The sequence below is a fragment of the Borostomias antarcticus genome, assembly GCF_949987555.1.
Source record: "Borostomias antarcticus genome assembly, chromosome: 13".
Lineage (NCBI taxonomy): Eukaryota > Metazoa > Chordata > Actinopteri > Stomiiformes > Stomiidae > Borostomias > Borostomias antarcticus.
In genome coordinates this window covers 5,646,815-5,661,790 of record NC_140246.1, presented here as the reverse complement: position 1 = coordinate 5,661,790, position 14,976 = coordinate 5,646,815, and the positions used below count along the sequence as shown (strand labels likewise).

The following is a 14,976-nucleotide window of genomic DNA, read 5'->3' as shown; positions in this document are numbered from 1 at the left end:
ACACGCCCCAGACTCCAAAACACAAGCACAATCAGTTGGCAGTTGTATCCTAGGGCTTTAATAGCCTACATTCTATCAAGGCCTAGCATTTCATGAGTTTGAATATGAAGCAAGTGTCCATATACAGATCAAAAGAACATCCTATTTCAAAGATGATAACAGATTTTCTTGAGTCATTAATGAAAACATCTGGAGTATTTGGGATATCACACAACAAATTATTTTCAGTAGAATTGTGATCAAACCAGTTCAGTTTTACAGTGCTGTGCTTACATTTTTGTTGCTTTCTCCTGTCTCACACACACACACACACACACACACACACACACCTATGCAGAAACATTGAGCAGTGCTAAGCATGCCCTGGAGGTTCCATGCAAGAGTAGCCTATACCCCGCCCCTTCCCATCCACACACAGACCCGTGTAACAGAGCATATCGCCTTTAAACCAGGGAGACTAACTCTCTCAAACACCCACTTTTTCAGACCTGCACAAAACACGGTAGGTGATTTATTGACTGACTGGTTAATTGACGACTTATTCCAACTGCATAAAGAGACATTTCCTTTTTCCTGTTTCTCCATGTGTCCGTTTCCTGTCTCCGACCCGCCGGCCGGCCATGGGAACGGCTGACTGACTGTGTTGCGTCTCCATGCAAGCGTCGCGGAGCAGCGGCTTCCACTCAGATGCCCCGGTTAGCATGGGAGAGAAGGAAACTCCATGCCCGCCGTCCCGAGACAGAGCCGCGTCGCCCCGAGCAGCAGCAGCAGCCCGGCAGGAAGCACACGATGACCTTGTTAGACGCAGCAGGGCCGCGCTGAGCCGACAGCAACACAACACAGCCCTCTTGACTGTGGAGTGTCATCACCAGATACCCTAATGGACATTTGCTGTAGCAGGAATGTTAGCTACAGATATCGTGGGGAAAAAAACATCTAGAAAGTATCACATAGACAATGTGTGTGTGTGTGTGTGTGTGTGTGTGTGTGTGTGTGTGTGTGTGTGTGTGTGTGTGTGTGTGTGTGTGTGTGTGTGTGTGTGTGTGTGTGTGTGTGTGTGTGTGTGTGCGTGCGCAATGTTATGACCTGGATACAGGCTGCCCTGCAGTCGCTTCATGAATTAAATATGGACCCAAGAGGAGAGAGAAACATCAGTTTTACAGAGAGAGGGGAGAGAGAAGGAGGGAGGAGAGAGAGAGGAGGGAGGAGGGAGGAGAGAGAGGAGGGAGGGAGGACTGAGAGGAGGGAGAGAGGAGGGAGGGAGGACTGAGAAGAGGGAGGGAGGTAGACACTGATAACAAAAGAGATGAATTGTGAGAGAAAAAAGAAGGGAAAGAAAGAAGCAAGGTGGAGGGAAGGAGGAGAGATCATTATCAAGAGGTGTAAAAACAGGAGGAAGAGAAAATAGGACAGTGAGTTAGAAAGGGTGGGAGGGTTTTAGTGTTGACAGGGAGAATGATGAGGAGAGGAAGGTAATTACAGCTCCTGTTCGTCAATGACCATGATGGTCTGGGAGAGGAAGGATACGCAGCACAAGGGAGAGAGACCTGGCGATTAGTCACCACAGGGGCGAGAAACACACACACACGTGCACACGCACACACATGCGCATATACACACGCACACACACACACACAGACGCGCATACGTACACACATGCACACAACCCGGCACTGCTTTGACACATGAGCTTGAATGAAGAATGAAGGGCATGAGCAATATAATCAAGATCTAATGAAAAGTGAGTGAGTGTGTGGGAGTCTGTCTGCCCACGAGACCACAGAGTGCACGACATTCACATTTAAAACCAGCCTACACACTAATTAGAGCAGAATAAATACACTCACTCACTCAGTCATTAGGGAAAGGTTACTCATCCACACCTACAGGCCTTCCTCTATACAAAGGAGCCATTAAATCACATGATATAGGCTACTTGTAAGCTGTATGTGCAGTGAAATTGGAGATTCTCATATTCCACAATCAGAGGCCTATCTGTTATATGTTAAAGCACATTAAACATATCTCATAGAGCCCAGAAACAAATATGTAAAATAAATGTAATCTTCAATAATGCGGTTAACTCACTGGACGAGCTGCGGTCCCATTTGAACTCTGGTGAACTCGACTGCTCATTTACTGCATGTTATGGGAGAGATCTCAGCACCATCTAGTGGTACGCTCCTCTATCAGCACGAATCTGCCGATTGAAATCCAATGGATATGAATCCTGATTGTTTATATATTAAATATGAATGCATTGTAATCCATAGGAAATCCAGAACAGAACTGTGAAATGTATTGAAATTAGTGGGTCTCACTGTAGAGCGGTTTCTATTTTCCCGCGTTGTCGAATCCACAGATCTGAAACCCGAGTGGACGTTTATTATGTTCTGTTGCAGAACACCATGTGAGGTGTTTATGGGAAGGTCGACTTGCCGGCAAGTAGAGGTGTACTATAGAAATTTTGATATATTCTGGCTCTGACTTCTTTGCAAAGATGACGTGCCTGTTGTATTAAACGTTTAGGAATACTTTACCTATTGCCGCTGCTTTTATACACAGCGTTTGAGCTAACGTTAGCTAGCTATTCCGCAAGCCTGGTAACGTTAACAGTTTTTAGGTGAAGCACGGTTGAACGTGAGATGCTAATGGTTTCACTTCAGTTACGTGGATTGAATTTGTACCACGAATGTCTCTAACTCGTGTGTTGTCCTACCTTTCTGACCTTCGGATTTAGTATCGGAATGATGCTGTGCTTGAAGAGAAGGCTGCTGGGTCTAACAGGCAGTGAGCTCCATACAGGAAGGCTGTTATTGAAGTCATCCCATCAAAGTTCGAACTCCCATCACCACCACCTCCAGAGGGCGTGTCTCTCGTCACGGTCACCAAACGGCGGTCACCAGAGGGCTCCGGGGCTTTATGGGACCTCGGCACAACAGACACTGGGGGGTCACCGTCGTCGCCCCGTCCTAACATTCCCACTCCCCACCCAGCGGGTCTTTCTCTCTCAGGACCCCTCCTCCCCTAAACCCAACGCCTCTTCGGCGGGGATCAAACTGCGGACGCGCCTGATGGTGACCCTGCTGTTCGGCGGCGGGCTGATGGCAACCTGGTGGTACGTGCGCTCTGAGAAGGAGCAGAGGCTGCGGGCACAGCGCATCGAGCAGCTGCGGCAGGTGGCCCTGGGGCAGGGGGACTTCCACCTCCTGGACCACAGGGGGCGCCGACGCACCAAGAGGGACTTCTTGGGCAGCTGGGTGCTGCTGTACTTCGGCTTCACGCACTGCCCGGACATCTGTCCCGACGAGTTGGACAAGATGACCGCTGTGGTGGCGGCTCTGGACCAGGACTCCTCCCTGCCCCGCGTCCAGCCCCTCTTCGTCACCGTGGACCCCGCCAGGGACGACGTGGCGGCGCTGGAGAGGTACGTGAAGGACTTCCACCCACGCCTGATCGGCCTGACGGGCACGGAGGAGGAGGTGAGGCAGGCGGGGCGCGACTACCGCGTGTACGCCAGCGCCGGGCCCAAGGACGACGACGGCGACTACATAGTGGACCACACCGTCCTTATCTACCTGGTCAACCCCGACGGCCTGTTCCTGGACTACTACAACAGGATGAAGGACGAGACGCAGATCGCGGAGAGCATCAGGAAGCACATGAAAGCCCATGTGAAGTTACCGCCGCCCGAGTGAGCGGCTACTACTGAGGTCAAGGCCGTCGGTAGAGGGGGAACTCAAGCTGGGTGGTCGACAGTCAATAAGACCGGCATGGAAACAACCTGCCAGCTTAAACCTGTGGCTTTGACACCTGTATCATGAAATCCTTGGATAAAGATGGTGATAATGCCAACAAACTTGTTTAAGGAGATACTACCACCATTTTGTTGAGGTCAATGCAATAATTACAGAACCTGGTCTTTGGAGGCCAGCCTAGCTTCTTGACAGGACTTCTGTATTTAAATCCTGGGGGGGGGGTCACTCTAAATTATTGTCAGAAGAATTGAACTACAACATGGATGCCATTCATGTGTGTGTAGGCAAATTATGTCCTGTGAGCATTATCTTGATTCTGTCTCTACCATTAATGACACCATTGTCTTCCATAGGAAATGCTGTTCTAAACTTGCTAAGAGTGCAGTCTTTGTAATAAAAATTCATGAAAATTATTCTTTTTTTTTCAAAAATGTTTTATACAATGTAACAATTTAATATCAACATTTTTTACAAAGCAAAATGTATATTTTAACATGGTTTGCTAGCATATTCTTGTGCCTCCAAAATACTGTATAAACTATTTGATGGAGGCACTCACTGGGAAAACTCATTGTACAGACAAGCCATGACAGTAATGTAAAACATTCATAATTGGCTTCCAATGAGGAGCTGCATACATACATGACACCACAGCAAAAGGAAAAAAAAAACAGGCAAGTTAATGATACCTGAGTCCTCTGTACACTAGCAGAGACAAGTACAGAAGACTCCAGACAGGACGAAGACAGAAGAGTGAAATAAAATAATATTACAGGCAGGTAGGTAGGCGAGACCCCTCCAAGCGGTGTGTGCACTATGCTTTTGATGAGTGTGTCCACCGACCAAGTCCATAGCAGTAGTAGCCCCCCCAACACACACACACACGGTCTATACAGGGTCTGCGCTGGTCTATATAGGGTCTGCGCTGGCCGCTGAGGGTTTGAGCGCCATGTTGAAGCGCTCGTGGGCCCTGTGTTTGCTGAGCAGCGTGAGGCCCATGGTGTCCAGGCTCTCCTCCAGCCCCTCGCTCTTGTCTATCTCCACCGTGAAGTCATTGGCCTGGGGAGGGAGAGGGAGAGAGAGAGGTCTTCAGGAAATGCTGATAGATATGGCAGTGGTAGATGAGTGCAGCCCTCCCTCTACATTCCTTCCTTGTTTTTCCTTCCTTATCCTGGAAACCAAACGCAGACATGGGACCAAGACTTCCCCTCTAAAGTACTTTATAGTGCAGACGTGTTAGCAGAGCTTTTTTGTTGCTCATATGCACGATTCAGGCCCCATGTACATACATACATACATATTTGCACTGTGCGTTTTTGTGATGCAAAATGAAATGCGTAGCTATATGTAGGTGGGGATACAGAGTGGTTTGTTTAACACAGCTGGTGACGACTAGGCTCACACTCACCAGCTGCAGGGAGGCCAGCATGTACTTGCAGGCCTCAAAGTTGTCCATGCCGCGGACGATGGAGGCCAAGGACCTCCTCTGCCCGATGCCGCTCAATGCCGCAACGATCCTGTCGCCGTAGTCGTGGATGTCAAAGGCTGGACGCTCCTCCTAGAGGCAGAGAGAGGTGAGGGGCGGGACGGAGGGGTAAGAAGGATCAGGCAGGCAGACAGACAGGGAAAGACACACTAAGACCAGGTCTCTTTTACAGATGTGCTTACAAACAACATATACAGTAATTCAGTAGCAGAGTACAGAAAAATAGAGCCGTGACAGCATGCGGACAACAATGACAATGTGCAAACGTATAATCAACGAATACAGTAATACAGTAGCAGAGTACAAAAGTTACAAAGTAGTGACAAAGTACAGGGGGACAGAATAGAATAATGGTTAAAGTACAGTAAGGAAATGACTAGCATCAGTGGCATTTACAACACAGTCCCATAGGTATCTGTAATAATTCTTTAAGTGTCTGCAGGGGAATAAAGGCGGGAGCTTGTTTTGTTTCAAAACTCATCTCTTCAATAAGTACTACCACGATCCTCCCTCTTAAACACCCATTGTATTTTAGATTGCTATTCTTGCACTTTGCCTTCAGCACCAGATTATGCTCTTGGTCACTTGTTTTAGAAAGGAGATGTACTTGTGAGTTCTGGCAAGTAGTCATACATTGACTTTTCCTACGTTAAATGCAATTATTCTAAGCTGGATAAGGTGTCAGCTGAATGACTACTGTAATGTTTCCTCAGCGCGGGGTTGGTCCTCCGGCAGGCTCACCTGGAGCAGGAGCTCCGGCTGGATCTGATCCTCCCAGTCCTTCACCCTCCTGGACAGGGCCGTCTCCCGGGCGTACGCCTGCGAGTTCACCAGGAACTGCTCCTGGAAGAGGAGAGGGGGAGGAGGAGCATCAGCAACTAACGCCAGGAACACACAAAGGTTGAGATCTGGCGTTAGGAACGCGCAGGGTTTCGAGGAGGACGACGGGGCGCCGTACGTACCACGCTCTTCTTGACCAGGTCTTCGTAACTCATCCCATCTATCTGGGGATCTGGTGACAAGAAAAAAACAAACAAACAAGCGCTACATTTTAGTAAATCGATGGCCGCCGTTCACTGTGTAAGGACTGTGGGTAGCTGGCGATCACCCGGTCTTACCCAGCGCCATTAAATCAGGTTCACCCCCAGCAGCGTCGTCACCCAAGGGCTCGACTTCGTTGTCCGACAGGTCATCGTCCGCACCTGGTCAACACATCAAAGTCCAATGATGAATACAAGTACAATTACAGTAACAGATTAGCCTCCTGTTAAAAGGAGGCCGTTGTCTGCTAGTGAGTCCGACAGCCTGCCTTTATACCATGTTACTCTTGTACAGCACTAGATTATGGGGTGAGGAGCAAGTGACGGGGCCGGTGAAGGTTTTGCAGAAAGGGTCAGGGGTTAAAGGGTCAGGGTTGTGAGGTCTCACCCTGCAGGTCATGGTGCCTGAGCTGCTCCTCTTCCCCGGCTCCTTGCTCCGCCAGGAACGTCCTTTTCAGATCCTCGTCCGAAACAAACATGCCCTGGAGTCGTCGGAGAGGGCGCTTAAGTGTGGTCGCTTAGGACACGCACACACTCACACATACATTCTACACAGAGTAGAGGAATATACACACACGCACGTACCGTTTTCCTCAGGACTCTCCTCCTAGTCTTCAGCTTATCTTGCATCTTACTGAGGTAAATGTAGTTCAGATCTGCAACAGAGTCCCAGTCAGTCACTGCACACCAGCTGGAGAGCGACTACCCAGGGGTCCTAGGCAGACGGGGGCTTCTAGAGTCCTTACCTTTAAAGGAGGGTCCGTTCTTCAGCCTGGGCTCAGGCGGGTCATCTGCGACATAGAAAGTGCGTTCGTCACAAACTTGTGAATTTTAAAGAGGGGGACTCTGCTGTTCCGCTGTTCCACACACACTCACTTAATACACACGCACACGCGCGCACATACACACACACCACACACACACACACACCCATACATACATACATGTTCCGGTGTACCAGCTCCAGATATCCTCCAGAGCAGAGGAGCCTTTCCTCTTCCTCTTCCCAGAGTCGTCCAGACCCAGAGGAACCTTGTAGCATTTCCCTGATGAGACACACACACACACACACGCACACACGCAGAGACACACACGCAAACACACCAGCGCGCAGACACACACAGAAAAATGAATTTAAAAATGCACCACAAGTCCGTGTCAGCCATTGAGTACGTGTGACTTTGTTCTGTTGTAGTTTGTCAATAACAGAGTTTTCCCCACCTGTTTTCAGAGGCTTGTCCTCCCCCAACACCGCATACGGATCATGCCACCTCCATGGGTCGACCTGCGTCAGACAATCACAAATGGATTATTATTATTTGGTTATATATGGTTTTCTTTTCTTTCATTTGCTTACTCTGCTGCTAGCTGTGGAGGGCTCAGTGCTAACTGTCCTGCTAGCTGTGGAGGGGTCAGTGCTAACTGTCCTGCTAGCTGTGGAGGGGTCAGTGCTAACTGTCCTGCTAGCTGTGGAGGGGTCAGCGCTAACTCTCCTGCTAGCTGTGGAGGGGTCAGTGCTGTCCTGCTAGCTGTGGGGTCAGCGCTACTTATTGCTCGTCCAATGATCGTAGGGTTGGCAGTTCGAATCCCGGCTCCTCCTGACAACATGTTGAAGTGTCCTTGGGCAAGACACTGAACTGGGGGAAGCGCTAACTGCCCTGCTAGCTGTGGGAGGGGGAAGCGCTAACTGCCCTGCTAGTGTGGGAGGGGGAAGCGCTAACTGCCCTGCTAGCTGCGGGAGGGGGAAGCGCTAACTGCCCTGCTAGTGTGGGAGGGGGAAGCGCTAACTGCCCTGCTAGTGTGGGAGGGGGAAGCGCTAACTGCCCTGCTAGTGTGGGAGGGGGAAGCGCTAACTGCCCTGCTAGTGTGGGAGGGGGAAGCGCTAACTGCCCTGCTAGTGTGGGAGGGGGAAGCGCTAACTGCCCTGCTAGTGTGGGAGGGGGAAGCGCTAACTGCCCTGCTAGTGTGGGAGGGGGAAGCGCTAACTGCCCTGCTAGTGTGGGAGGGGGAAGCGCTAACTGCCCTGCTAGTGTGGGAGGGGGAAGCGCTAACTGCCCTGCTAGTGTGGGAGGGGGAAGCGCTAACTGCCCTGCTAGTGTGGGAGGGGGAAGCGCTAACTGCCCTGCTAGTGTGGGAGGGGGAAGCGCTAACTGCCCTGCTAGTGTGGGAGGGGGAAGCGCTAACTGCCCTGCTAGTGTGGGAGGGGGAAGCGTACCGTCTGTGCTCTCTTCTCCACCAGCCGCTTGTTCCGCTCCTCCTCTGAGTGCTGGACGCTGCGCCTCTCCCTCAGCACCCTGCCTTCCCCGGGGCCCTGGGACGGGGCGTGGGGACCACACACAGATCAGTCTCCCTCTCTCTTCTCACGCACACACGCACGCAAGGGAGGCTATACAAGGTAGGGCTGAGCAATAAAATGGATACAGCAATACATTGCCAGATTTTTTTCTGCAATACTGCGATTTTTCACGGTACAGTATCAATACAGTAAAAAAAAAAAAAAAAAGGGAATAGATTATGTATGGTACGTACCGCAAGGTCCTTGCCAGTAATACCCAGCCCTAATTCAAGGCATATGTACAGTGCACTGTTGTGCTGACATGACAGCCGTGTGTATGGTGGCGTTCTCCTACCCGCTGTCTGTCGATGTGCTCCACTGGCCCCTCCTCCATCTCCGCCCCGGCGTCCTCCAGGGGAGGGAGGTTCTCCCCGCCGTCTTCAAGGTCGTCCCCGGCAACGTCGCCCACCCCAGTGCCGTTGCCTGCCGCTGCACATGCGTCATCTGGACACACGGCGCCACGGTCTGGTCAAAGGTTAGAAGAATACACATGTACAGGACTGGGGTCTATGCTCTGGTCAACACATCAACAACCTGTTAAGCCAAGAGCAAAATATTTTTATTTGCCCCACAATGGCTTTCTGTCCATTTAATAGTCATATTTACAAATACAAAGATATGATGAGGGTTTGTGATGCGATTCCATTTTAACAATGTTGTGTGCTCTCTGGAGAAGCCATCCACCCATCTCTCCATCCATCTCATCCATCCATCTCATCCAGTCATTCATTCCATCCGTCCATCTATCCCATCCGTCCGTCCATCTCCTACCAAACTGGGGGATGGGCGCCCAGGGCGTGTCGGACAGCACGTCTCTCAGGAAGTTGGAGCGCGAGGACTCCAGGAAGAGACGGATGATCCCGAGGGCGTCCGGGGTGAACGTGTTCATACGGAAGTCCTTACAGCTCCCCAGGACCTCGCCTTTCAGACTGGAGCACAGGCAGGCAGGCACACGCGCGCATGCAGACACACACACACGCGCACGCACAGACACACACACACACACACAGATAATACCCATCAGTGAGGAAAGTATCTATATGCTTAACGCCTCGTGTTTTTTTTTTTTTAGAGCTGTGTTAACTTAGGGAGCTGGTTGGTCGGACGGCTCTCCAGAGCCTGGTTGTTGAACACCCACCTGATGAGCGGCAGCTTCTGTTTCTCAAACGCCTCTGGAGGGATCAGACATCCTGGAGGGAGGGGCACCACGTTCACACTCTGACCAACACAAGGAAGGCGGTTACACACATATACTGTCTAACACACGCACACACACTTGGTCGGTCTCTCTCTCTCACACACACTACTGCATGTCTTGATCTCTCTCACACACACACACACACACAAACACACACACACACACACTCGATCCATCCGCACAGCACATGCACAGGATAGACAGTGAGACTCCCACATCAGATCACCACCACCGCACTACTGCACTGGTAAAACAGAGGACTTGGGACACGGCAGAAATGTGAAACAATTGTGCATAAACACTCACGCCGCCATGCTCGCTCCTCAGGTCGATGTTCTTGGAGACCTCGGAGGAGATGTCATCCAAAGAGTCCATCTGGAAAAATATATCAATTAGCTTTTAGAAATGTTCCACATTCCACTTCTCTAAACCATACGCTGGGTTCTTCTTCTAGGTTCTAGGATGGTACTTTTAGGTGGATAGGCAGACCGCTTCTCTTCAAGTACAGTCAGTTAGTGTGCTAGAATCACAATTTTGCATGACTCACATCAATTGAGAGAAATAGGATTTTTTTTTGATGGGCTACACACAGCCCTGCACCCCTTGGAATCCAGCCCCGCCCCCGCCCCCACCTGGCCCCTCCCCCTCCTCCTTACCCCAGCATCCTGGTCATGGTCGGCTGCCCTGCCCCCTCCATCTGCATCCCCGTCCTCTGCCGACGGTCCCCGCTTGTCTCGCCTGTACAGACACAAAGACATGCCACTGTCATACTCTCGTCTGCGTTGTATTCAACAGTCGGACCCGTGTTTAGGGCTTTCCCAGGGCCCCCACGCTCGACCAGCTCTCCCGCTTGTGAGGCAGACATGCTGACAGCTGCCACCGTCAGCGCTCCTTTGAAGAGTGCGTTTCCCCAGCTACTCCACGTTTCACTCGGTTACATATAAACACACACACTTTGTCAGGTTTAATGTATGAGCACATGCAGAATGAGGAAGTGCATTATGAAGATTGTTGGTGGAGCTGAGCAGAGACTCACTTCTTGTTCCTGTCAGAGATGTAGTCCAGAGTCTGATACACCAGGTTGTATAGGTGCTCCACCTGAGGCCAGGGGCAAAACCCGAGCGTCACACACAGCACACAACCACATGATAAGATACTTCCTCTGTGTATGTGAAACATCAGCCGTCAATGTTGGACTGGATCAGTAAACCAGCCAATACGTTACCTTCTTGCTGTAGATACACGTAGAACCTTGGATGAGCAGAGCCGCCGCTGCAAAGTTGAGCGTGGTTTTCCCTCCATCGAAAGTGATGCACACCTCATCCACCTAATACACAAAATATTTATTTTTATTTTTTAAAACGTGTCAGTTAATCCGGGACCAGTGTGTGAGCATGCTGACTCTTGAGGGGTCAAATGTACCTCTTCCAGGTAATCCGCTAACTCTGCAGCCACGTCAATCTCCCAGTTCTTCGTGAGGTCCCGGATGGGTTGCAAAAGATGGGCGAACCGGGTCTCCATCCCCTCTGCACAGTCCATAGAGTTGCCTTCGAAACACACACTTGACATGTAAATAAGATGCAGTCAACGTAGTCCAGAAAGGAGTTCATGTTAACTTAGCTAACGTTAGCTAGCTAACTAAAACACCAACACCTACCAGCGCGACTATAACGAGAGCTAAAAAGGAGACTCCAACAACAAAGTTAGCTAACTTTGGCTAGGCTAACGTAAGCTTTTGAAAGTGTCCTAGCTGTCTAAATAATTATCATCTAACGTTAGTTGGCTGGCTGGCTAAACATTCTGCTAGCAAAAGCCATTAGCTAGTGCTAGACGACTGGGACAATTCACATGCCGATAACGTTACCTGCGTTATAAGCTGTCTGTCAAAAACTCTCAACAGCGAACCATGCACCGTGCGTTTTATTCTAGCTAAAAATAGTGGCAGCGTATGCCTTCGTCCACATCCACAATATGTTTTAACTATAAGTTATCTAGATAACAACAAACTCCTAGGCTGGCTAGCAATATGGTAACGTTAGCTAGGGCACTTTCAAATGGAGCGCGCTTTTCGGTTTCGCGCGTCTTCTTCTTCCTTGGGTTTATGGCGGATCGCAAACAGCTTAAAGGTGCATACCGCCACCTACTGTACAAGAGTGTGTAGCATCATGTCATCATCCTAGCGTTCACAGACTAGTCTACCCCATAGACATACGTATACGTATATATGTATATGGTCTACCCCACAACCGTGTCACCCAAGAAAGTAAATAGAGCCTTCCTGCAGATTCCTATCTCCTCCCCCTCCGTGCCCAATAAACCCCTCAAATTCCATTCCCGTCCTGCTTCTCTGACTTTATCCCGGAGACCCCAGATTAGAGGAGCGACAGCGTATCTCTGGGGTCACATCGGGGCTATAGACCCATCAGCAAAAATCCCCATCCCATTCTCCAGTTCTCTCTGAATGAAGCGCACAACCTCAGAGGCCACCCCACTCCTATCCCCCCGCTGCAGAAAAGTCAGGTCAACGTCCGGCTCCTGCATGACCCAAAAAGGCAGTGAGTGCCACCCACCTCACATGCTCAGCGACCTACTCCTGCTCCAGCCCCAACTTCCCAGCCCGTCTGGTGCTTGAGCATGTCTTCTACGTTACCACGATGATGATGTAGTGTCGACAGTGGTGAAACATTCTACTGCCACCTGCTGGGGAATAGCTCTAAACTCGTATCTGCACTTGTGTTCTTTGGCCGCATGAGGGAGCCCTTGGATTTGATTTGGATCCCAGAGTAAAAAATTAGATCAGCTTGGCCTCTGCATTATTAAGCTACTGGAGGTGCTAACTGCCCTCGCTCGCCCTAGTTGACCTCTCCACCCTGGGAAGAGTGCAAGATAGGAGAGGACAAATGAATAACATCATAAATCCTTGCATAGCGGTCTAGTTGACCTACACAAAGGCACGGTTGAAGTTAAAACCGGGTGTCTAATTAACAGAAATCTGATTAAACGAAATTATGCGAGTGGCTATAGGCTATTACTATTAATTTCATACCAACATATTAGAGGGTGGTATGCATACATGACAAAATAGTCGTGTAACTCCAGCAGGTAGGCTACCAGCAGCTCTCCAGCCCAGAGTCCTACGCAAATTAAATGATGTCATCCACCAGCCTGGCCCACGCTCGTGACCGTGCTTCTACACCAGGCGGCGTGTTATCATCTTTTATCAGTGATCTAGGTCTACTGGTTGATTGGTATAACTGAAGAACCAACGATAGTCTATGTATAGCCTATTTTGTAGTGGTAGTAGTAGTAGTAATAATAATAATAAAACAACTTACCATACATCTCTAAAAACTGTACAAGACATCGTTTAGGCTACAGTAGGAAAATTATGTTTATTTTTTATTTTTATTTGTTTAACTTTTCATGTAACCTTTAGGATATTTATGTAGGGAGTCACAGTGAATGCAAGTACCACACGTTAACAGGGCGTTATATATATATTATTATTATTATTATTATATATAGTAGGCTATATAATATAGGCTACGGTAGATCGATCCAAATATTGGAAATAAATCAGGATTTGAATAGGGGTTTATTTACCACGAACTAACCTATACGGTTACAATTGATCCCATTGCAGCGCGAGTTAGCAAGGCTATGCTGTTTAGGCTAAAGTGTGGTAGGCTATTTCTATCTAAAACAGGGTACGAGGAAATTAGTCTGTCTCCAACAATAACCGAAGCTATATTAGGAATTTCTTCATCTTCACATCCTGCTTATATAGCCTACAAAACTCAATTCATACAGCGCCAGTCTATAATTATTTGGGATTATTGAACTCTTTTGGGAGACAGCTCGCTACGCATCTTTGCAGCGGAACGTCGTTGAGAACATTAGACGTTGAGAACATTATTCCACTTGTCAAATGTGATTCACTCGTTTTCATGTAGAGCCTAAGTATATATTCTGTTATTAGGCTACTCGTAGGACGATACAAACCCTTTCCAGTTACAAAATTAGGCTACCACTAACTAGCATAAATTATCCTATTCATGATCATAGGTCCTAGCGTGTTTATCACAATTACAATTATTAGTGTGTGTGTGTGTGTGTGTGTGTGTGTGTGTGTGTGTGTGTGTGTGTGTGTGTGTGTGTGTGTGTGTGTGTGTGTGTGTGTGTGTGTGTGCGCGCGCGCGCGTGTGTGACTAGCGAGAGAGAGGGGGGAGAGAGAGATGGATGGAGGGAGGAAGGGGAAGGAGAGAGAGGGAGTGAGGAGGGAGGGGAAGGGAGAGAGAGAGAGGGGAAGGGAGGATAAGGGAGAGAGAGATGGAGGGAGGGAAGAGGGGAGAGAGGCGGGGGAGTGAGAGAGACGTTCCTGTGCCACCACAGCCAATCTAGTAGTACTACCTTAAAACGTTCCACGTCACGTGATACGATTCCTGGAAAGTTCCTGGAAATCGGTCTTTTGTGTTGAGCTGTGTTTATGGCATTGACAGTGAAATATATGGGGCTTACAGAAACACATGCCAAAGCGAGGTAGCAACACGACTGTCAGAGAAAACAAAGTCATCGGTGTCGAACTTTTGTAATAAGGTGGTTTTGATGTTAATCTCTTAATCGAGCGTGGCGATTTGTCGGTCTATATCTCACTGACTGGAGACACTTGTCATGGTTTGTTTTGCTCTGGTGGTTCAGCGCGGTCGGACAAATCCGAGTTTTGTTTACCGCCAATGCGTGGTCCTGCACACAATAACGAACTAACTAGATAGTGGCTTTGGAAGCACTCCAGATAGCTAGTTAACTGGCTTACGCTGTATGTATTGTATCTATCAACTCAAGGACACCGAGGACCTTGCGTGGATTTATATAAGCCGTGGCAAAGCCTGCTGTAGAGAATGTTTAGCTGGAAGCGAGCTGTTCCTCTCTGCCTGTCACTCCGGTGAAAGTTGCGGTTCTGTCAGTGCGGACAGTCGGTGTCAGGGAAGCGCAGACGGGTCTTACCTAGCTGGCCCTCGGTCCATTTGCGGGGTAAGAACTAAATTATGCTCTCAGATTGTATTATTTCACGAATTTACACTAGCCTATAAATTGTATCAAATATTTTAGTTGGGTAATGATATTGCAACAAAATTAAACACGTGTAACTTTTGCGTATC

At 49.1% G+C, this 14,976-nt stretch overlaps 3 protein-coding genes across 3 annotated transcripts in view; 2 read left to right on the top strand and 1 right to left on the bottom strand.

Moving 5' to 3' along the window:
- Positions 1–2,749: 2,749 nt before the first annotated feature.
- sco2 (synthesis of cytochrome C oxidase 2) lies at positions 2,750–4,134 on the top strand. Its single transcript, XM_084448108.1, has one exon. The coding sequence runs from the start codon at positions 2,751–2,753 to the stop codon at positions 3,696–3,698; it is 948 nt and encodes a 315-aa protein (XP_084304234.1). The 5' UTR covers position 2,750; the 3' UTR covers positions 3,699–4,134.
- A 433-nt stretch (positions 4,135–4,567) lies between these two features.
- ncaph2 (non-SMC condensin II complex, subunit H2) lies at positions 4,568–11,348 on the bottom strand. Its single transcript, XM_084447718.1, has 19 exons — positions 11,240–11,348; positions 11,043–11,144; positions 10,854–10,915; positions 10,474–10,555; positions 10,124–10,192; positions 9,758–9,837; positions 9,391–9,548; positions 8,915–9,084; positions 8,500–8,595; positions 7,506–7,569; positions 7,229–7,330; positions 7,031–7,075; positions 6,870–6,940; positions 6,673–6,766; positions 6,363–6,446; positions 6,207–6,256; positions 5,986–6,087; positions 5,167–5,316; positions 4,568–4,817 (listed from the first exon to the last, which is right to left on the bottom strand). The coding sequence occupies exons 1-19, from the start codon at positions 11,336–11,338 to the stop codon at positions 4,668–4,670; spliced, it is 1,830 nt and encodes a 609-aa protein (XP_084303844.1). The 5' UTR covers positions 11,339–11,348; the 3' UTR covers positions 4,568–4,667.
- Positions 11,349–14,331: 2,983 nt separating this feature from the next.
- socs2 (suppressor of cytokine signaling 2) overlaps positions 14,332–14,976 on the top strand; it is a 6,142-nt gene continuing 5,497 nt past the window's right edge. Inside the window, 1 exon segment of the mRNA XM_084448098.1 lies at positions 14,332–14,848. The gene's annotated coding sequence lies outside the window, so the exon portion shown is untranslated.